This window comes from Taudactylus pleione, unplaced genomic scaffold, assembly GCF_031769625.1.
Source record: "Taudactylus pleione unplaced genomic scaffold, aTauple2 ptg000268l, whole genome shotgun sequence".
Classification (NCBI taxonomy): domain Eukaryota; kingdom Metazoa; phylum Chordata; class Amphibia; order Anura; family Myobatrachidae; genus Taudactylus; species Taudactylus pleione.
Window position 1 is genome coordinate 4,013,103 of NW_028284670.1, and position 24,748 is coordinate 4,037,850.

The following is a 24,748-nucleotide window of genomic DNA, read 5'->3' on the forward strand; positions in this document are numbered from 1 at the left end:
TGTTTGTTTCGTATGCTGTATGTTTTTTTCCTATGCTGTATGTTTTTTTCCTATGCTGTATGCTTGTTTCCTATGCTGTATGTTTGTTTCCTATGCTGTATGTTTGATTTGTTTTGGGTTCGTATTTGTGATTGAATTAAAACAACTGTTATTTATTTTTTATCAAGAAAATATCAGATTATTTTAAAATAGCTTTTCACTATGACTATTACTAATATACATACAGTACAGTGCAAGTAGTGTAGCTCAAAAAATAGAGCTAGTAAAAACATTCTGAAATCATTTTAGTTTTTCATGACCTCAAATTAGTAATGTATGATTATTTTTAGAAAGGAAACAAATTAAAAGTATTAATTTGTTGTACAGTGTAATACAAACCCCGAGGTGACTTGTAATTCGACAATAGCTTCACCTTTCTGAAAATATTTCTCATGCATATTTAAATGGATAAAACAATGACTTTAAAAAGACAACGATACGGAATGTCAACTATTGATTAAAAGTTTTCATGTTATATTTATAAGAAGTCACTTAGCACACTTACTTGTCTATTAGGATACTTGGGTTTGCAGAAACAAGATCCGTCTTTGTGCCGACATCATCTGTGAAATTCAATGGAGGTAAATTCATCCTGGAAAAAAAAATAAATAGGGGGGATACTAGTCGGTGAGTAAATTACGCTGTTCTGAATTGTGATTGTGAAGTACATGGGCAAAAATGTGCAGAGAGTTAGATTTGGGAGTGGTGTATCCAAACTCAATTCTAAATGACAGTATACATAAAAAGGTGTCCAGTGTTTGTGGGCTACGTGCAAAATCAGATTGAACAATTTTTACCCTGCATGTAAAAAAAGTATTTTCACCTTGTCTATACTATTGCTACATGGTTTATGCAGGCAGCTTTTTTGTGCTTTGCTCCCAATTCAGAATCAGATCCAAAATACTGGACTGACTGAGAATAGATAGAAGATTTTACTGCAGTGGTTCATTGGCAGGAGGATGATTCCTCTGTTGATATGTGTGTTCTATTGGCGGTGGAATCCAAAGTTGGATAGTAAAACCAGCGGTGTCCATATGGACTAAACAGCCCACGTACTTAACAAGGTTTGAGATTTATTAAAGAGCAGTAAAGTTGCTTGTAAAGCCGTACTCACTGTTATATACTTGGAAATCTGGATGCAGTGGAGCTTGAGCGGAACATATAGAACACCAACGCGTAATGTATGAAGGTAGCAGTGCAGGTATATGCACGATAATGGAGCAGTGTATACAGGAGACTTGTGCAATATATGTGTCCCACTGTGGTGCTCATACATAGTGACAAAATGACACCAGACAGTGGCCATCTTGGTAAAGGCGAATGCTTCATGCAAGGAGCTTTCATGGAGGTAGCGCACTCCATATTTCAACATCCTCTCTGCAAGCTTCTCCATGTTACACAAACATTTTTTAGACATTTGTTGCAGCAACCTTTAAAATAAAATTGATTTTTACACAAGCATGAACATGTCAACATTTCATGTAAATTCTTGGCAATATTTCTTTAGAAACATAAGCAGTGACTGTGATGTAATCCCCGTGATAAGCACGATAGCATGATTCTTCCCACTAACTATGGGAACCACAGCAAGAGATTCTTTCTCCACGAGTTCGTGACTTTTGTCACACTCAAAATGGTGTCTTCTTTGTTTAAAAGACCTAATCTCTTTAATGTGAAGAGATTCCTTGGCTACTGTATTTTGGATTTCCACTCACACCACTCATTTATTGACTTGCATCTTGGATATTTTGGGTTCACAGACTGTGATATTTGCAAACTCCTCATAATACCTCTTTGGTGGTTTTTCACTGTTTGTCCTCACAGAAGTTCCTTTCTGTGGTTAGATGTCCACAATGGAAGCATCTGGTTCAGGTATGTCTCCAGTTGATGGCATATCCAAAAACACATACTGTACATGTCTGCAAATCCAATTCCAGGTTTAATCCAAATGTGGTGCTGTCTCTTGGAATATGACATCCCTTGACTTGACAAGCTTTATAGTCTTTGGATTCCAGAGTCTGTAACCTTTACTCACTTGGCAATATCTAAGCATGATACATTTCATGGACTTTGGATCCAGCTTTCATCTTCTTTCTTTGATGATGTGTACAGCCATGGCCAAAAGTTTTGAGAATGACACAAGTATTGGTTTTCACAAAGTCTGCTGCTTCAGTTTTTATGATGGCAATTTGCATATACTCCAGAATATCATGAAGACTGATCAGATGAATTGCAATTAATTGCAAAGTCCCTCTTTGCCATGATAATAAACAATCCCAAAAACAACATTTCCACTGCATTACAGCCCTGCCACAAAAGGACCAGCTGACATCATGTCAGTGATTTTCTTGTTAACACAGGTGAGAGTGTTGACAAGTACAAGGATGGAGATCACTATGTCATGCTGATTGAGTTAGAATAACAGTCTGGAAGCTTTAAAAGGAGAATGGTGCTTGAAATCATTGTTCTTCCTCTGTTAACCATGGTTACCTGCAAGGAAACATTTGCAGTCATCATTGCTTTGCACAAGAAGGGCTTCACAGGCAAGGATATTGCTGCTAGTAAGATGGCACCTAAATCAACCATTTATTGGATCATTAAGAACTTCCAGGAGAAAGGTTCAATAGTTATGAAGAAGTTTTCAGAGTGCCCAAGAATGTCCAGCAAGCACCAGGACCGTCTCCTAAAGTTGATTCAGCTGCGAGATCGGGGCACCACCAGTGCAGAGCTTGCTCAGGAATGGCAGCAGGAAGGTGTGAGTGCATCTTTATGCACAGTGAGGTGAAGACTTTTGGATGATCGCCTGGTGTCAAGAAGGGCAGCAAAGAAGCCACTTCTCTCCAGGAAAAACATCAGGGACAAACTGATATTCTGCAAAAGGTATAGGGATTGGACTGCTGAGGACTGTAATAAAGTTAGTTTCTCTGATGAATCCCCTTTCAGATTGTTTGGGGCATCTGGAAAAACGCTTGTCTGAAGAAGGAAAGGTGAGTGCTACCATCAGTCCTGTGTCATGCCAACAGTAAAGCATCCTGAGACCATTCATGTGTGGAGTTGCTTCTCAGCCAAGGGAGTGAGCTCACTCACAAAGTTGCCTAAGAGCACAGCCATGAATAAAGAATGTTACCAAAACATCCTCCAAGAGCAACTTCTCCCAACCATCCAAGAACAGTTTGGTGATAAACAATGCCTTTTCCAGCATGATGGATCACCTTGCCATAAGGCAAAAGTGATAACAACGTGGCTCAGGGAACATAACATTGAAATTTGTGTCCATGGCCAGGAAACTCCACAGACCTTAATCCTTGTGGTCAATCCTCAAGAGGCGGATGGAGAAACAAAAACCCACAAATTCTGACAAACTCCAAGCATTGATTATGCAAGAATGGGTGGCCTATTTATGTTATAAATGTCATCCAAGATACTGCTCTATGTTTCATTGTAGTACTACTTACATATCTGTAAAAAATGAAATGTAATATGACAGCTCTGACTATTTTCAGATGACTCCCAGATGTATGATCATTAAGGCTTTCTTGTAAATGAAACAAAACAGGACATCTGATTTAGGCTTATAGATATATAGTACAGATCATTGGGGATGTATATATGTATCATTTGTGATTTAGACACAAAATGTGAATCTTGTGCTACATTCCTCATACAAATAGGACGAAATTAGGATGATTGTGGTCACCATAATATCTGATGTATGAATATTTATGCTGTTCAATTGAGATTGATCTAATTGTCTGGTTGATTGGATTGAATTGATCTAGTTTTCTTTTTTATATTTGCCTTTGTGTATTCATTTTGTTGTATGTCATCATATAAGAACCATTATAGGCAATTCAACAAGCTTTTGAAATAACAAATTGGAAGACTAATAAACCTTTATGGTAACCCTCATTGGTTACCTACAGCAACAGATAGTGGGCCTGATTCAGACCCACTCGCAAGCGGGTCGATGGTTGTGCTTTGCGCATGTGCGGCGTGCACCAAGTCCCGCAGCAAATGAGAAATTCACTCACTCTGGGGCTCGCTCCAAATGAGGCAGCTGTCGATGTTGATCGACAGCTTGCCCCATTTTGTAGGCGGGGAGAGGGATGGCTTGTCAAACGGAGACGTTCCTGAAGGAATACCTGCCATTTGTAGGCGGCCCTGCTGACATCACCAGTGATGGAAGCTCACTGGGGCTTGCGGAAGACGAGACCCTACCACAAGGGTCTCATCGCAAGCCTGATGGTCGTGATGGTCACGACCATCTCGACCATCACCTGGCCGCTTGCAAAAGCCAACAGCCTAGCGAGCATAATATATTCTAAGTGGGTATAACTTTTAATTGTATTTTGGTTATAATCTGTAGTATTTATGTGTAAAAAGGAAAACTACTATATACTTTCTAACAGAACCAAATAAAAGTTAAATTTTAAGTAATAGACATAATTCATAATAATTGTGCCCCAACAAAGAGTCTCACTTTTTCTCTTTCTTTGAGCTTTTGTGCATCAGTCAGTGGACATCAGACTATTTCCACTAAGGTCCTATTTGTGCACACACTTACACTATTCTATTCTGGTGTGTATGCAATGGTTAGTGTATGTTCAATACCATGCTTCTTCAAGAAAATTTCCACATCTTTGCTGAGATATTCTCCTCCATTGTCAGACCTCAAGACTTTTATTTAGTGACCGGATCTTTGTCTCCACTAAACTTTTATAGTCTGTAATCTTGCTCATCATTTCACTCTTTTCTTTGATGAAGTAAATTGGTACAATTTTTGTGAAATCATCGATGAATGTTATGAAGTATCTGTATTCAATTATCTATTTAACCTCTGTTGGACCACACACATTTGTATGCATCAATTGCAGGCGTGCCAAACGGTCAAAACGGGCATTTAATGGGTGTGCATAATTAGTAATGGAGCGCCATCGGCCACGTCACTTGGTTGTCTTTTAGCCTGAACTGTTCACAGTGATAGCGGTAGGAAAATCCTACCACAAGAATTGCGAGCAGTTCAGATGCCTTTCGATGTTCCCGATTAATCAAATAAATACCGGAGATGACGTGTGATGCGAACAGCAAAGGGGCGTCTTTACAAAATAGCGAGCGCACTTTTCGAATGCTCGCTCAGACATAGAGGCGTCAACAAACTGCAATGAGCGAGCGCTCAATTTAAATAGCCGGACCCTTTTTTGGAACGACCGTTCGCAAATAGCGTCCGGCTCTGAATCAGGCCCTCTGTCATACGCAGGGTGACCTACCTTTCTGTGCCAAAGTTCCATAGACTGTGAGCTAGAGGGTATCACTGCAAACCACTGTTTTGTGTTAAGGACATGGGTACCCTAATGCTATTATAGTATCTATTGCTATTACAGTATCTCTTTTGTTCCATACAATATACTTTCCTTTTGTGAACTGGACTGTATGGCCCCTTTAATCTAAGGTACTTATGGCTATGAAATTGTCCCCATATCTGGTAAATAAAACACATCCGCGACTTTGGTTTTAATTCCTATTTTCAAGCAGGTAGTGACTGTTCCAACTTCTGTACCTGTAAGCACTTCATTTCCTATTTCTTAGATTATTATAGGAATAAACTTGTCCAATGCAGTGAACTACTCTATTACAGTGAAAATGTCTTGTAGCACATTAAAGCTGACACATCTTTGCCGCTACACATCTTACATTGTGTTGTGTTCATGTTTTCAGTTTACATTCAGATGCTTAGGGGTAAATTTACTAAGAATTGAGTTTGGTTGAGATTGCAGTCTCAGGTGAGTTTACGCATTTTTTTCAACTCCGAAATTTACTAAAGACAAACTCAGGAGAGATTCTGGACCTCATTCAGAGTTCGTCGAAGCGGCCGCACGGTCGTACGCCACCGATGTTCGCTATACTGCGCATGCATAAAGGACGCAATGCACGTGCGCAAACTAGCCACTATGATCAGAAATGTCTCTCTCTTTGAACGACTGAGGCGTTTGTGGGTGGTAACAGGGGAAAGTCCTTGAAAACTGGGGAGTGGAGATCAGAACGCAGGCGTGCCTAATTATGCAAACAGCGTTTTATGGGAGGGCATACCGTTTATGGGAGTGCATAATTAACAAAGTAGCGTCATGGCACATGTGACATGGGAGGTTTTTACACTGACATGATCGTAGAGCTTTAGAGAGGGTATGGTCAACCTTAAGCTCTACGACCAGTTCCGATTGTTCTCGATGGTCTCGATTAATCCTTATAGGCTCCGGAGATGACATATAGGGCCTGATTCAGACCCACTCGCGAGCGGCTGTCCGCTCGCAAGTGGGTCGATGTTATGGACTGAGCATGCGCACGACGGAGGTAGCTCCGTCGTGCGCATGCGCCAGATGCGACGAGCGAAGGAAAGTCCTTCGCTCGTTGTGTCCGATCAAAGGGGGCGTGCTGTCAATGTTGATTGACAGCACGCCCCCTTTGGTGGGCGTGCTGGGGGCGTGACTCCCTGATGGGGGCGTTCCTATGGGAACGCCTCCCGTCAGAAGCCGGCCCTCTGACATCACTAGTGATGTCAGTGGGAGTGATTTTGGCTCTGATAGAGCCAAAATCACTCCGGAGCTTGCGGTTGAAAACCTCAACCGCAGGCTCTGGCTCGCAAATTCGATGGTCGCGATGGTCTCGACCATCGCGACCATCACAATGCACGCTCGTATAGCCTGTGGGTGGTGACCCACAGCTATACGAGCATCCAGGAGGACGCTCCATGAAAATGGAGCCCGGCCCTCATTCAGAGCGTGCGCTCTGCTCAGAGCGTACGGCTCTGAATGAGGGCCATAATGCGTATGAGAAGGGGGCGTATTTTTTGGTCTTCCGGCCGCTTCCTCCCCTTGGTCGGCCAGCTACCGATCTGAACTCAGGGACGCAACTTGCGAGGGAATCATTTGCATATCCGGCCCCTTTTCCCGTACGACCGTGCGGCCGCTTCGACCGACTCTGAATGAGGTCCTCTGTCTTTACACTAAAAAACTTGGGTGAGTTTGCAAACTCAATTAAACTCACCATTGGCCAAACTGGAAAGTACTTTCAATGAAAAAGATACAATTTGGGACTTTACCAAGAATCGTGATTACAATCATGGATGTAATTGTAGCAAACAGGCAGCTAAATAGACCACCTCCTGAGCTGTGAGTTTGGCAGAAACATACACAGATCAGGGTGACTTGTGTATGTTTCTGCATGTAAACTAAATAAAGTGTTAATTTTTCTAAAAATAATGAAATAGCCCCCCCCCTTCAAAAAAAATCATAACCAGCCCCGGACTGCTCCGCCAGTCCTGGTTACTAAAAATACGGTGAAAAACACAAGTAGGGTTCCCCTGTGCTTTAGGAACCAACACTGGGCCAGTCGTGGTTTTAAAAATAGAGGGGAAAAATTGCATAGGTGTCCCTCTATATTTAAAACTAGCACTGGGCTCAAATCCAGCCGGGGTGTAATGCCACAGCTCTTTCACCGGGTCTCTCCGGCCAATGCATTATCACCCCAAACCAATCAGCCCAAGCTTGGGCTTTCAGGGGAGGTTGGGACCCCCCAATAAATGGGTCCCCCCTCTCCCGAGCCCCCCAGGATTACGCTGAAGCCTGGGGTTCTTCCACACACCCCAGGGCTGTGGGTACGGGTGTATTAGTCGTGAAAATAGATATAAACTATTGTTTTTTTACTGTGGAACCACAGATCTGTCCCCTTCCTCAAGTAGAATTCCAATGGCTTACCTGTAATAAAAAAACAATACTCACCTCCATCCTGGTGCACGTTGGTCCCCTTCTCCATGTAGCATCCAGTTAGTCTTTTGTGAAACAAAAAAACTACTGTCCCGTTCTACTTCGGACAAGCATAGATGTATGTGTTATTACAAATACCGCTACTATGTGGAATGACAGAAGACTCTACTCTTCTGAAGTTCACATGGGCCGCCAGCCAATCAGAGGCCACTTTACATGTAGTGGCCACTGATTGGCTGTGACCCACGTGCTGTAGAGTGACAGGCTGTGGATATGGTGAGCCACAATCCTGATTGGAGATGTGTAGTCACTGTGCTGCTGAACTTTAACTAGACATTTTGGTGCCCCCCATCATAAACAGGGACAGTGGGAGGCGCAGGCCCACGGGACAAAAAATAGGGTATGGTCTCATAGGGAAAGGGTGTGGTCTCATTATATTACCCCCAATTCACATTACACCACACAGTAGTGTCCCTTATTTATATTACACTACATACCGATAGTAGAGATGAAACCAGTGAACCGGACCCACCCGAACTTTGTGTTCCAAGGTGAGATCTGAATCTGGCTCGAGTTGTCCTGCCTGACTTGGACCTGTAAACACGGCAAAATGCATCATCCTCCAACTGTTGGATTCTTGAGGGTTTTGCATTATATAAAGGTCCCACTATCGGCACCATTTTCACTTTGACTTTGGAGAGACAAGCTAGCAGACATGTAGTGAGTCACTGTCAGTCACTCAGTGTGTGTGTCCAGTAGGGGTATTGGGCTGAAGGCTGCTGCTGTGTTGTCCATAAAGGGGCTTAGGCTGCAGTATTTAAAGGGGGGCTTCCTTCAGTGGTTGCTGCAGCTGCTGTGTTACTTATCCTGTCAATCAACTGTGGCTGCTGCTGTGTTGTTGTCCGTTCCATCAGGCTAGGGCTGCAGTCCATAAAGGGGTGCATTGTTGTCCATGGGGGGTGCTCTGTCAATTAGGGGTGCTCTTCCCCAGTGTAAAAAGTCCTTTTTTCTATCTTTTTTTTTGTGTGTGTGCATTAGCAACTTAGTTGCGCTATTATTGTTCGGTGACACTGACGTAGTTTATCGTCCATGTATTTGTGACTCTGCAGGTGGTCTATCTGCACTCAGAAGGGGTGCTTTGTTGTCCATAAAAAAGGGTTGCCGTTGTTCATCAAGGGGCTGCTGCCTCATTCAGGAGTGCTCTTCTCCATTGTGAAAAAAAATATTGTTTGGTGACACTGCCGGTCAAGCCACAGTGTATGTTTGTTGATATGGAGGACGATCAAATGAGAGGAGAGCAGGAACCACATACCAGTCTTGTAGCTGCTGCCAGCAGTCACGATGACAATGAAAGGCCATCAACATCATCTATGAAGGCCAATGCACAAGGGCTTAAGTCAAAATCAAACAAGCAATGTTTTACAGTGTTAAAGTACAAAAATTTACAGCTAAGTTAGCTGCAGAGAAACAAAATATTGGCAATATGCCATTTACTACACAAAGTGGCAAGGAAAGGATAAGGCCTTGGCCTTTATTTATGACTGGTGGTTCTGCATCTTATGATGATGTAAGCCCTTCTCCCTGTAGAAGTGTAAAAAAAAAATTAAATTACTTAAGGCATATAAACCAACTGTGTGCTCAGAAAAGTCACAGATCCCTGAGGAGAGTCCAGGTGTGTCTGTAGTTGCCATGTGTGAGCCTGACTTTTCTAATACTGTGGGGATGTGGGGATGAGCAGCACAAGTCAACATGCTGACATAGAAATCGAGGATGCTTCTGTGGAATTGCACCAGAAGGATGAGGAGGATATTTCAGTAGTTGGCGCTAACAAGGATGATGAGGATGTTGATGATGAGGATGTTGATGCCGAGGATGTTTGTTTGTGTAAATCAGGAAACAGTTGTTGCCCATGATATCAAAAAGCCTACTGTCATGCCGGGCAAAAGACAAAAATATCCACTTCTCATGTGTGGAATTAGGTATGCATTTTATACTACAGTCACTTCTTGTGTATATATCCAGATCTCTGTGTATCTTAGCTGACACTGGGTGGATAAGGCACACAGCAAAACGTCTTAATGTGTGGAGGAGAACATTGAATGTCCTGACACCCCAAATACCATTATTAGGGACTCTCCATGCACCCGATGGCAACATATTATGGATGAATAAAGCATCCATTGACCAATGCAGACATAATCTGACTCTCCTTGCTCATGCTGAGCAGACTTTTTCCAAACAGACTATGAGATGAGAAACACCAGTCCATGGGAGACTTTAGGGGACCTGCTGCATTGGGTGCAACCACACACTACAAACATGTAATATATAGTATTAATGTTAAAATGATGAGGAGTCAGGGCCTGATTCAGAGCCGGACGCTATTTGTGGACGCTCGTTCAGAAAAAGGGGCTGGCTATTTAAATTGAGCGCTCGCTCTTTGCGGTCTGTTGACACCTTTATGTCTGAGCGAGCGAACGAAACATGAGCTCGCTATTTTGTAAAGACGCCCCCTGGCCGCTCGCATCGTACATCATCTCCGCTATTTATTAGATTAATCGAGTACATCGAAAGGCGTATGAACTGCTCGCTATTCTTGTGGTAGCATTTTCCTACCGCAATCATGCGAGCAGTTCAGGCTAAAAGACAATCAAGTGACGTGGTCGATGACGCTGCTTTGTTAATTATGCACACCGTTAAAACGCCCATTTTGACCGTTTGGCACTCCTGTGTTCGGATCTCCACTCCCCATTTTCAAGCACCTTCCCCTGTTACCACCCACAAACGCCTCATCCTGTCACTCAAATTAGCAGGCATTCGCTATTTTGTGATCACACGATTTCCGACCGCACTGACTGGTTGGCGCATGCGCAGTACAACCCATACGCATGTGCAGATGTGTGAACATCGCTCGGAGCGAATGAGCGGCCGCTTACGAGCGGCTCTGAATCAGGCCCACAGTTTGATATAAAATTATACTTAATGAGTGTTTATAAAAAAGGGGGATAATCTGAAATCTTGAGCCCACAGCTTGTGTGGCAGATTCAATTTCATCACTGACTAATGCAGTGGTTCCCAAACTTTTTTGAATCACGGCACCCTAGTGCATCAGAATTGTTTTCACGGCACCCCTAAATCAAAAGTTTGTTATTGAGAAATTCAGAAAAAAATGTAGTGAATTGTGCTGACCTGTCATCCTTAGGCTCAGTAATGTAGTGGGTGACAGGTTTGTCACATATTTACATTACATTGACCATCAATTATTTGATTTGGTGCTGGACCACCAACATGAGGCACCCCTGCAAGTGTCCCGAGGCACCCCAGGGTGCCGTGGCGCACAGTTTGGGAACCACTGGATTAATGTGTCACTGATGCTGGCTAGCATTTGCCCCAGAACAAATCACTGTGTACCAATATAGTAATCCAGAGCTAGGTTATGTAACTATGTGTGCAGAATGCACTGCTATGAAAGGGTACAGTACATGTGCAGGGAAATTTAGTCAGGAAGGGACCACATGCAGCAGGATTACTGTAGATTAAAGCTTCCATTGTTCATTGCAGTGGAATCTCCAGCTGGCAGCATAGTTCTGTTTGGAGGGCAACCTACGAGTTGCAACAATGAGTAATGTATTCCCTTCTTCCCTTAGAATGGTGAATTCAGTGGATCAACAACGTGTTCCTGCACTCAAGAACCATATGGCATCCCCTTCATATCACTATAATACAGTGCAATGAAAAGGGGAGTCCTTGGTACTTGTCACAGATATTATCACTATTAAATATATACCACCAGTCTGTGTAATAACAATGGGAATTCTAAATAAGAACTGACATATGGAAAATACAAGACCTAATATGGATATGTCCAACTCAAAAAGGACCATATCCTCAAAAATAGCACAAACAGCGAATAACATATTAATAGATGTTTGAGCTTGTCATCCTGCTGTCAGTCTTCTTCGCTTCGACTCTGCTGTCTTCTTGGGGGCAAAATTCAATCATTATAATCAGTGCAATGAAAAGTGCACTAGTAATATTTACTAGACCTGTACTGTTGGTGCACTTTTGCTACACCTTGTGTGATGACAGAGCTATGGACAAACAGCTGTACTATGGATCTCTCTCTCCTTACCTGAACACAAAGTCAGCCAGGTCAATCTCAGCACCACAGAAGCTGTTTTTTAAAATGCCCCCATTTCCAACCACAGAACAGCTTCTAATGGACTTCTGGAATGGGGAATTCTGAAATGAGAGAAAGAAATGGTATAGAGTGTCAGAAGGACATAAAACAGAATACTGGTAAGGGAATGAGAGGTGCAAGAGATAAAGAGTGGGGAACAGAAAGGTGGAATGAGACAGAAAAGTTGGGATAGAGAGAGAATCTCTCTCTCTCTCTCTCTCTCTCTCTCTCTCTCTCTCTTCTACAGTACCTTATCTCTCACCCTCCCCAACCAGCTTTTCCTTCTCATTCCATCTTTCTGTTGAGATGGATGGATATAAACAGGGATCCAGGATATTTGGCAAGAGAGACAATCAAAGGTATAGAGAGCAGAAAGAAGAGAGCAAGAGAAAGGGAAAGAGACATAAAAAGAGGTAGAGAGACATCAGGTCAGAGAGACGAAAATATAAAAAGAGGATTAAAGTGATAAAGTGATGGAAAGCTAAAGTAAGATGAGAAAGAAGATAGAGAAAGAAAGAGACAGAGTGAGGGGGGCATGGGGGAGAATGACAGAGGGAGAGATAAACAGAGAGAGTGCACAGGAGAGAGGGACAAATAAAGACTGAGAACAGTAAGAATGCAGATGGAGAGAGAGAGTGGTGTTTTAGCCTGATTCAGAGGAGCATTTAATCTGATTGCACTGCCGATGTTCATGTAATTGACCGATTATTCCCAACTGCGCATGCGCAAAAGTTCTGAAAATCTCTACGGTACGGTGCATGCATTACCCTGACTGTGATTCTATTGTGGTCAGGAGAAACAGCATCAGAAACAGGTTGGCAAAGTGATGAGTATTCTTGAGTGGTAACTGGGAGGGGGCATGAAGATGACTCACAACAAAGTCACAGGGGCGTGGTTTGGGAGTATCGTGGGCATGTCAGGTGCACAGCCACAGACGCCATAGTTAGACAGAGTGCTGGCACCTGCGTAGTGCTGAAGGAAGTGTCAATGGTGCACGCGATGGTGACATGTCAGTGGTGTTAAAGATTGCAGAGATGCTGAAAGTGGGCATCTCAGGGCTTGCACAATCAGACAATGGCTACTACACCAGAGGGAGGCTGATACTAGCACTGCATATTATCGCAGCCGCCATTCCAGCAAATGATGCTAAAACAGATGCAGCAGAGTCCACCCCTGAGACAGGCCTATAGGAAGCAATAGAAGACAAAGGGGCTGATTTGGCAGCTAATCAGATAACCATGCAAACTGCTGTTGTATTTAGTGTGCACACGGGTCCGAGTGGCACCATATGCACCCTCTGATTTTGTACATGCAGAGCTGCAGCACTGATATGGATGGAAGCATGGAAGCAGAAATGTAGCCTAAGTGGCTTCCCTGACTGGGAGGTAGCAGGGGATGGCAAAAAATATGAATGGAGATCTTGCGTCTAAATGTCGGAGCTGTGTCATGGACACGTAGCTGAAATCTGGTGTGTACAGAGGCTGAGAAACTGCACCTGACATAGGGTTGGTTCAAGTTTCGATGGTGTGACCAATGGTGGCATCTAAAGGAGCATCAGATGGTAATGCGGAGTCTATGTAGACCAGGAAATGGCCTTCAAGTGGTGCAGAGAGAGAGTGTAAGACAGAGAGAGTAAGAAAGTAAGTGGTAAATTTACTTAGCTCCGTGTCTGGTCGAGATTGCAATCACGGGTGTGTTTGGTCATTTTTTACAACTCGCAAATTTACTGAAGGCAAACTCAGGTAAGAAATCATGAAACTCTCTTTAAAACACAGGTAAAAACAAAATAGAAATAAACACACCCTTGGCCAAACTCGCAGGTACAGTACTTTCCATAGACAGGAATACAAAACGGGAATATACCTAGATCTGCGATCATAATCACTGGTGTAATTTTAGCAACTCAGTCCAAAATAGTTTGAAATAGATTACCTCCTGAGCTGCGAGTTTGGCAGAAACATACACAGATCAGTGAGATATATGTATGTTTCTGCCTAAAATACCCAAAAGAAGGGTTAAATGAAAAATAATGATGTGTGGTTCCCCCACAAAATCATAACCAGCCCTGGGCTCTGTGGGCCTGTCCTGGTTCTAAAAATACAGGGTATAAAACTAGTAGGGGTCACCCTTATTTTAAGAACCAGCACTGGGCTCTGTGAGGCAATCTTGGTTTTAGAAACACAAGGACAAAATTGCGTGAGCTACCCCATATTTTTGAAACCAGCACCAGGCTCAAACTAGTCAGAGTGTAGTGCAAGAGCCAGGGCACCCTTTCACTGTGTCACCCCAGCCAAAGCATTAACACCCCAAACTAGTCAGCCCAGGTCAGGAATCCCAGGGCAGATGAGGACCCCCTATAAAGAAGTCCCCTCTCTTCAGAGCACCCAGGCATGGGCTGAAGCCTGGGGCTCTTCCCTGGACAGTGGGTACAGGGGTAATAGTCATAATATTTAATGGCTATGATTGTTTTTTACAGTGGGACTACAGGTGTCAGTGTACCTGCCCTTTGGGACTTGTGGAACTACAAGTAACAGCAGGCGGCTGGCACTGTACCTCCACTGTAAAAAAAATAGTAAAAAAATGACAGGACACACACTGTGCAAAGTATAAGTTTATTACACATAAACACACACATACATATATACTCACCTTGTCCCCAGGGATCAGTCCCCTTCTCCAGTAGAAAACATTGTTTATCCCTAAAAAAAAATACTCACCTACCTCCTGGCGCAGGTCGGTCCTCTGCTCTGGTAGAGTCCCGGCCATACAAAAACCACAAACTGACCTGGACCACAGACAGTGAAGAGATTATGTGTTTCCACATACATCTCTTCCCCATCAAATTATGGAAATCTGGTGGTTCCATCTCTTGCTGGGCCACCAGACAATCAGAGGCTACTCAAGAGTAAGCTGTTGCTGTGAACTGTGTGGCTGTTAATTGATATACTTTTCACAGATGGGGTACTGGTGCCAGATGTCTGGGACAGGCATGCTGGCACTTGTAGTTCCGCTGTAAAAAACAATAGTACCCATTGATGATTATCAATTTACCCCTGCACCCATTGGCCAGTGGTACAGGGAAGATCCCTGCATTTCAGCCCAAGCCTGGGGTACTCAGGAGAGGCCCCCCCCCCTGGGATCACGAGCCTGAGCTGACTAGTTTTGGAGTTAATGCTTTGGCCAGAGTGACCCAATGAAAGGGTCCCCTGACTGTGGCATTACACTCAGAATAGTTTGATCCCGGAGCTGGTTTTAAAAATATGGGGAACCTCACACAATTTTTGTCCATATTTCTAAAATCAGGACCGGCTCACGGAGCCCATTGCTAGTTCAAAAAATACGGGGGGAGCCCTAAACATTTTGTCTCCCATATTTTCAAAACCAGGGCCCTCATTCAGAGCCGTACGCTCTGAGCAGAGCGCACGCTCTGAATGAGGGCCGGCCTCCATGAAAATGGAGCGTCCTCCTGGACACTCGTATAGCTGTGGGTCACCACCCACAGGCTATACGAGCGTGCATTTTGATGGCCGCGATGGTCGTGACCATCGCGACCATCGAAACTGCGAGCCGGAGCCTGCGGTTGAGGTTTTCAACTGCAAGCTCCGGAGTGATTTTGGCTCTATCAGAGCCAAAATCACTCCCACTGACATCACTAGTGATGTCAGTGGGCCGGCTTCTGACGGGAGGCGTTCCCATGGGAATGCCCCCGTCAGGGAGGCACGCCCCTGGCACGCCTACCAAAGGGGGCGTGCTGCCGATCAACATCGACAGCACGCCCCCTTTGATCAGACTCAACGAGCGAAGGACTTTCCTTCGCTCATTGCGTCTGGTGCATGCGCACGACGGAGCTCCCTCCGTCGTGCGCATGCTCAGTCCAGAACATCGACCCACTTGCGAGCGGACAGCCGCTCGCGAGTGGGTCTGAATCAGGCCCCATGTCTGGCTTATGGAGTCCAGGGTAAATTATTCTTTTGGGGGGGGGACCCCATATAATTTGTTTCTATTTAATATATTTTTAACAGAAACACACAGGCAACCAGCACATATCTCACCACTGATATGTGCAGGCTGCATGGTCAGGTGTGTCTGGCTTTGGTCAGACACATGAAACATGGGGAGAAACATGAACATATAGGGGCATATTCAATTTTGTGTGATAACAGCAGGTGCAAGTTTTTTGCAATTCATTTAGTTGCATGTTTTTTGTTTTTTTTTTTTCTCTCCGGGAGGTTTTTTTTCACGAACTTCCAGAGCAAGCGTGATTTTTCCTAAAATCATTATTTTTAGGAAAAATCAGTGGGACTTGGTCTGGGCCCCTGGCGGCACCCCCCCTAGGACTAATTATGCATTTGGAAATTCCAATTAGCTTAATTACTTACCTTCTGCAGCGCTGTCTTCTGCATCCAGCATCGGGAGCCATCTCTTCTGCAGCAGGGTGAGTATATCAGTGTGTGTGGTGTTTGTAAGTGTGTTTGAGTGGGTGTTTGTGTGTATGAGTGTGCCCCCCACTGCCAATGTGCCCCCCTAGTGTCCCTGTGGCCCACGGAATGGGCGCTGGGATAACTACATCTCCCAGCAGCCCTTGCCCCTCCCACCAGCCCTTGGAGCCTCCCAGGAACCCCCTCTAAAGTAAGAAAAGAGAATGGAAGCCACTGGGAGCCGCGGAGACCACCAGAGACCCCCGGCCAGGTAAGTGAAGAATTTGTGTTTGTTTTTTATTTACGCGGAGCGGGGTTTTCAGAACTGAAAACCCTGCGACCACTATTTTTTCATTGAAATACCACAGGTATCGGGAGCGTGCATACCAGCGGTATTCCTAAATTGGGCGACCAATTGTATATGCCCCTTAGACCATCAAAAAACATGATTCAGCAAAACACAATTCTTGGTAAATTTGAGTGTTTCAGCTGTGAAAAGTCTCCCGTGGCTCAGTGATGCTGTGAGTGTTTCAACTCAGACCAGACCCGATTATTAGTAAATTTACTCCCATGAGAGAGAAAGGTAGAGGGGTCTATTCATCAACACATTATTATCACTAGTGATAATTATGTTTTAAACTCACTGCAAGTTTAAACAAGATTCCGGAGGCATTCATCATGTCTCTCTGTCTATAATATCACTTCTGAAAAGCTGCTCTTTTTGTGGTGTCAGCTTTTTTGGAATTGTGATACTTTTCCCCTGCAGATGAGGTTTCCATAAGGACATCCTCAAACTGTGCATGCGTCGTCGTTGCCACCAGTCCCCCCACCCAACACTGCCGCTGTCTGTAACCACAGACCACCGTTCCCCCCCCGCCCTCCTCCACACCAGTCTCAGTCCACCTCGCTGCTGATGCGTGTCCCAGACCCCTATCCAATGGTTATATAGAAAAAAAAGAGAGTACTCCCGCACCAAGTTATTGAATAGATAATAATATTAGAATGAGGATACCACATATCATATGTACAATAATTGAGGTATTGATTCTATTTAAATATTATTGGTGCTACCTACTAATTTCAATATATAGACCAAAATTTACTAAGAAAAGGAGAATCAGTTTTGTTAGGTGCACTCAGATCCTCAAATGATACTATAAATAAAAACAATGTTTATTAGGTATACCTTACAAAGTAAAATAATAAGTATAGTAATTACAGTAGTAATGTCCTACTTTATTTCTTATATATGAAAAGGAATATTTTTATATGAATTGTATGTCCTTAAATAAGGTAATTAAGCGAAATATTATATTACACATTTTTATAGAAATATAGAGTGATAAAGAAAAATACATTTTATAACTGAATAGTGCAGGGGTTCTCAAACCTTTTTGCTCTGGGACCCCGTCTAACAATAAAAATTATTACAGGACCCCAGCATGTCACTGCAGAATGACTGCCACACGTGTGGTCAGCAGACCCCTCATGCACAGTAACACTATGGAGACACAAAACTGTGAGGTGTCCGATAATGCGATCATTTCATTTTTTACACATTGCAGGGACGAGCTATTTTCAAAGCCCCTGTCCCTGCAAGGTGAGGCAGAGAGTGACTGAGGAGACAGGGCCGTAGCTAGGATAGTGCGGCCGGTGCCATCGCAGAGGGCATCACAGGGCAGGGGGCGCTGTTTGGACCAGTCAAATTTCTGTTTATTATCATTCTTACTGGCAGTTTCCTCTTATTTCATCGCCAGCATCTCCTGGCCTCCCCCTGTCTCTTCCCTGGTCCTTCCCCATGAGGCCATGGCCCTCTCTCAGGTGCACTATATTATGTCCCTATTCATCCCCAGCATCTCCTGGCCTCCCCTATCTCTTCCCTGGCCCTTCCCCATGAGGCCATGGCCCTCTCTCAGGTGCACTATATTATGTCCCTATTTATCCCCAGCATCTCCTGGCCTCTACTATCTCTTCCCTGTCCCTTCCCCATGAGGCCATGGCCCTCTCTCAGGTGCACTATATTATGTCCCTATTTATCCCCAGCAGCTCCTGGCCTCCCCTATCTCTTCCCTGGCCCTTCCCCATGAGGCCGTGGCCCTCTCTCAGGTGCACTATATTATGTCCATATTTATCCCCAGCATCTCCTGGCCTCCCCTATCTCATCCATGGCCCTTCCCCATGAGGCAATTCCACTTTTTGGGTGTATTATGTACCTATGAAAAATGAGGGGGCGTAAAATGCTCTTTCTGGCACAGGGCACCAAAAAGTCTAGTTACGGCTCTGTCAGGGGAGACAGTGGGTTACTGGTGTGTGAAAGGGTGATGCAGGAGGCAGTGTATAACAGGGAGAAGCTGTGAGTAACAGGGAGAAACAGAGGGTACAGGGGTGAGGAAGATGGTGGTAGAGGGTGAGGCAGAGGGTGACTGGGGAGGCAGAGGGTGTCTGGGGAGGCAATAGGTGATGTAGTAGGCAGGGGCTAATAGGGAGAAGCTGTGGGTGATGGGGAGGCAGTGTGTCAGAAGGTGATGGAGAGGCAGGGAGTGGCACTGGCTGGCAAGGAGCAGCATAGGGTGGCAGGGAGAGACACAGGGTGGCAGGGGAGACAGTGGGTGACTGGGAAGGCAGTGGGAGGCTAAGGGTGACACAGGGAGAACCAGAGGGTGACAAGGGAGGCAGATAGTGTCAGAGGGTGAGACAGAGGAAATAGGTGATGTAGGAGGCAGTAGGTAATAGAGAGGAACAGTGGGTGACAGGGGGAGGCAGTGGGTGGCAGGGAGAAGCAGTGGATGACAGGAAAAGGGAGAGGGTTGCAGGAGGAGGCAGTGGAAGGCAGCAAGAAGCAAGGGAGGAAGTGGTGACAGAGAGAGGCAGTGGCTGGCAAGGAGCAGCAAAGGGTGGCAGAGAGAGCCAGAGGATGGCAGGAAAGAAAGTGGGTGATTGGGAGGCAGCGGGGGGGCTAAGGGTGACATAGAAGGCAGTGGGTAACAGGGAGAACCAGTGGGTGACAGGGGGATGCAGAGGGTGAAAGAGAAAGACTGAGGGTGGCAGGGGGTGATTGGGTGACAGAGAGGCAGAGGGTGACGGGGAGGCAGTAAGTGAGAAAGTCAGAGGGGGGCAGTGCATTTCAGGGGGGAGGTGGTGGATGACAGGGGGGAGGCAGTGGGTTCTTAATAAATTAATTTATTTTCTGTTTCCCCCCTCCAGTTCCCACACTATGTGCTCCCTTGTTGCCCCATGGGGTCTGTATTCAGCTCTCTCCTCATTCCTCATGCTCCCCTGCTGATGTTTCTTCCCCATCTACAGCGATCATCACACATTCTGTGTCCCCCCCACCCTGGCAGTTGCGGTCCCCCAGGCTGCACTTACATAAGAACATCTGCTCAGACTGCAGAGAGAGTCCGGCAGATGGCTCCTCTGAGTCTGTCTGCTGCTGATGCTCACTGCCTGTGTGTCAGTTTCTGCTGCTGGGCAGGAGGACAGGAGACGCTGAGCACTGGGGTGGGGGCTGGGCTGCCTGATGACTCCTCGGATCTCTCAGCCAGTGATCCGAGGAGTCTGAAATAACAGACCAACTGGTTTCACTCTCCTCAGATCACTGGCTGAGAGATCAGAGGAGTCATCAACCTGACCCCATGTGAGTCGCGACCCCAAGCATGTGCAGATTGAAGTTAGCCTGCAGACTTCACTGCTGCCCATCCCCGAGGGTGTATAATTTGGCCCTCCACGTGTGACTGCCCCCCACTGTGGGTGTTTGCCCACTCTCCCCCTCGTGGGTGTCCAACAACTCCTCCCACTCCCTCGGGTGTCAGAGACTCCCTCACGTGGGTGTCCGGCTGTGAGGATATGGGATTCGTTCAATCACCCAGACACCAAGCAGATGAAACCAGCATGATGGATTATTTTTCCACAGCACACAGCAACAGATAATTTGCATGGACAAGCGGTATATACAGTGAACAGACAATTCGCAGGTAGCAGTTAAGATTGGGCCAGTCTCAGCAGCGTATAATATCCCAGAGAAATTCCACGAAATAGCTAGAGATGCACAGTCCCACAGGAGAAACTATCACTGATCCCGCAGCAGTGAATAGCATATAGGTCCTTGCAGAATTTCCAAAGTACAAATCCACACAGAACTGGTGATGCGTTCCACTAGCACCTTGGCAGAGCAAGACCTCTTACCTGAAGTCAGCGACTAACATGCTCAGCTGCCTTCAGTGACCTCTTTTGAAACCTCCAAATTTCCCACGATATTGTGACCACCAAGGGGATTTGCCCAGTTACCTAATTGATGCGCGTCCCTTAACTCCTACCCCCCTCCCAGATATTACTTCCCTGACGAACACCTGCTGGGTTGGTTCCATTCCATCTACCAGATTCAAGTGAGGCACAAAACAGGCAAAGGGAAGGATGAGTAAATCCTGAGCATGCCCTGTGGAGGTGGGAATTAACTTAGAGGGTCTTTTGTTCTGGGAGGTGTTATATTGTTCTACTGGTTTTTAATAAACAGACATATGGACCAGGCTAAACATCAAGGGCTAAACAGTACTAAACATTACATTTCCATTCTTACAGTAAATAATATAACTGCTAATGGAAAAGTGTGTCCTGAGAATGATCACACATACACTAGGAGACGGGTAGGGGAACACAAATGGGCTAAAAAGTTAATTACTTGCTGCAAGGAATGAGATGCTGCAAATACAGTTTTACCACACATTTCATTTTGTTACATTCCTATCCCACTTTTTAGGCATTTTTCCTAGGGGGGATCAGGAAACATTACTGACTGGGCGAGGTGGGGTGCAGGGTAAAGCATCTTGTGGGTGAGTGTGCCACCAGTGTCCCACAGTGTAATATAACATTGGACCCAGGATGTAAGAATCAGTCTAGTTAGACAATCCGCAAGTACAAAATTACAATATAACATGTCCCCTTTTACCACCAGAGGATTTAGCAATTCCCCAAGTCAGACATTAGGTGTTCCCCCTTCACATTATCACACCCCTTTCCCCAGAGCATACCAATCAGGTGTCCTAATACCCTCACTTCTGGAACACAGGGGCAGTGGGTACCTTCCCCCTCCCCACCTTGTACAAATAACAGCTATCCAAGGGCAGGCAAATATTGGGGCTCTGTACATGGCACTTCCATGGCAGTGTCCATTCCTTTCTCCCCCAAACACCAACCTGGGGGGCTGACAACTTTTAGTGCAACATGTGGGCTCCTCGTGGCTCGGGCCCCAGGATGAACCTTCTATCTGGAACAATGCAGTTGGTGGCTGCAGGGAAGTTAGTGTCTCACCTGTAACTTCTTCTGGGCTGTCCTCCTCCTTGGTAACTCCCTCTACTAGCCTGGTTGGCTGGATAACTGGTGGGGTAACACTAAGGGTTTTAACCGCTGAACACTCCAAAATTATCTCCACAACTGCCTCGTGTTCTGTGAGATTCAGGGGGCTGGGTTGTGCAGTGCCTTCTCCATGGGGTGAGAGAAGGGGTTGCAAGTGCTGTCTCCTGACATCCACCTGGTCAATACTTGCTGGAATCTTACTAAGGGCAGGCAAATCCCCTTGCACATAGTTACAGTCCACACCACTGTCCGAGTTATTACAGGGTGATAACAAATCCTCTTCTGGTTTATACTCTGATATTATGTTAACAGTCTTTGCTACCCATGTTCCATTTAAATCACAGGGCATGTACCAGTATTTTGTTTGCAACTCCTCAGATTCCAAATAGCTGAATGAGAGCAATCCTCCATAACCTTCAGGTGGAGTTAGGATAGCAGGATATACCCAGGGCATTTTCTGCTCAGCCTCCCTCATTGATATAAATGAGTCTGCCATTACTAGTCCATCACGATGGTACTCCCCCAGCTGAATATGCTGGGCAGCCTGTACCACGGTGCCATCTGCGACTGGTATGCTTGTGGTTGGGAAGGGAGACAGTCCTCCCCCAACCTCTGTCATCTCCTCTCGGACACAGTCCTCATAGATACCCTGGCAGCTGGTTAATAGGTCTCCATCCTCAGCAAAAAGGAAGGTGTAATGTGACTCCTCCTGGGGTGCCTGTATTGTGGGCACTGTTTCCTTTACTTGCGTGCTAGCCTCTTCCAGTATAGTACACTGGGCAGCTATGTCCTTTGGGTGTGGGAGAAGCTGTTGCAGATGGTGCCTTTCCGCATTCACCCTGCAACACTGGTCCTGCCAAGCTGGGGTATCCTGGAGCCCCCGCTCTGAGGCCTCTTCCTCTGCCACAACAAAGCACGACTCCAGACACTTCAGCTGTTCCCACACACTCATCCGTGGGCCATGATGGAGGATAAATGTCCAATAATCAGTGAATGCTTTGGTGGGGTCCCCCTGCTCCTGGAGTATACACTGAAGGATTTCCCTGCGCATGCCGAATTGGCCAGGGGCGCCTCATAGCTGGCATTCTGCTATGAACTCCTCCATGTTCATTTCTTCCAGTGGGCTTAGGGGCCCCATCGACAATGACCCCACTCCACTGGTAACAGATCATTTCAGGGAAAACTCCTCGGTTGTCTGGCTGGGTTGCACTAGTCCTATTTTGGATCTTTCCTCTGGATCTATCCAGGAGGACAACTTAACCTGGACCAGCCCTTCTGTCTTTGGATATTGGCTTCTTTGTATCATTTGGGCCATTGCAGCCTTCACTTCCTCAGTGAATTCTTCAAACTCTGGTTCATTCAGCATATTCCATGCAACTGCTTCACTTCTGCAGTATATGAAAGCATCTCCCAGATAACACAATTTGTCTGTTAAGCTGGATACTATCCACCTGCTGATCATCCTCCAAGTTTCATTCTAGTACGCCCATATGTACTGCATCCTTTTAAAAAATAAAATATCTGGCTTCCTAGCTTTACTGCAATTTCTGTTTCCTTACATATGGCCTGATCCTCTCTTCTCTATTGTGAGTGACTTCACACTTTATCTGCTCCTTGATTGATGTCCGAATGATCCCACTGTCGCTGCCACCAAATATGAGGATACGGGGTTTTCTCAATCACACAGACACCGAGCAGATGAAACCAACATGATGGTTTATTTTTCCACAGCAACACGTAAAATGTACGGACAATTGGTAAATACAGTGAACAAACAATACGCAGGTACTCTAGCAGTCCAGATTGGTAGCAGGCAAATGGAAGGAGGAGTAAATCCTGAGCGTTCCCTGTGGAGGTGGAAATTAACTTAGAGGGTCTTTTGTTCTGTGAGGTGTTACATTGCTCTATTGGCTATTAATAAACAGACATATGGACAAGGGCTAGACAAAGGCTAAACATTACATTTCCTGCCATTCTTACAGTAAATAATATGCCGGCTAATGGATATGTGTGTCCTGAGAATGATTACACATACACTAGGAGACGGGTAGGGGAACACAAAAGGGCCACAAATCTCATTTCGTTACACCGGCCCTCCTCCTTATCCTTAGCCTGGCTCACCTGTTTTCCTTCAGTGAGCTGGGCCACATGTCCGCAGTGCCCCAGAGCTGAGCTTCGGAGAACGGCAGTGCAGACACTGCAGGGGAGAATTCTGAATAGATCCCTGGGCTGCCAGGTTAATCTTCACAGGCAGCCTGTGAAGGTTATCGTGGGCTAAGTGCCACCTGAAAGTGGCGTTTAGCAGCACCATCAAGTTCCAAATAAAATGCTTTTTCAGAACTTGATGAATAGCCCCGACACTTACCTTTGACATAAGTATGTCACATGCTTTTGTGAAAACCAAGTAATGATGAATAGACCCCTTTATCACGGATGGCATTTCTGCAGAGACTCGCTGTGACTGAGAAACATCCAGCACAGAGATCACGGGGTCGGCTTGAAGATATTTGTACAAGCATAACCATGTGTTAGACAGAATAGAATAGCCCCAAGAAATGTGTGCACGCAGAACTGTGGGACTGTGAAAGAATAACACATTAGGAAAAAGAGATTGAGATATGAGTGTGATCTTTATGCTCATTCATACAAGATTAATTAGTGTGTATATGACAGATTCCCACTGAATTACAGCCATTCCAGGCTAAGATAAAATTACAAAGTGATTTCAAAGTATTTGGACAGGGAGCTATATCAATATGACTTTCCCTGATAACGGGATAAGTGGTTGTATGCACACATAACTGTGTTTGCTAAATAAACGACTAATACCCCTTTTACACCAGAGCAAAAACCTGGGTTTTTGCTGGGTCTACCCGGGTTGCAGCTCAGTGTAAAAAGGTCCCTGAAAAATAACCTGGGTCAAGTGACCCTGCAATCCAACCCAGGTAGCTACCAGGGTTGGACCCAGGTAATGGTGCAGTGTAAACGGTGCAACCCGGGTT

General features: G+C 45.3%; 1 protein-coding gene across 1 annotated transcript in view; it reads right to left on the reverse strand.

The window, feature by feature from the left end:
* Positions 1–24,748, reverse strand: part of LOC148513902 (alpha-2,8-sialyltransferase 8E-like) — a 70,037-nt gene that overhangs the window by 26,560 nt on the left and 18,729 nt on the right. The window contains exons 4-5 of the mRNA XM_088481323.1: positions 11,932–12,041; positions 545–631 (exon numbers count right to left, since the gene is read on the reverse strand). Coding sequence (XP_088337449.1) covers positions 545–631; positions 11,932–12,041 — 197 coding nt within the window. The remainder of the gene's footprint in view (positions 1–544; positions 632–11,931; positions 12,042–24,748) is intronic.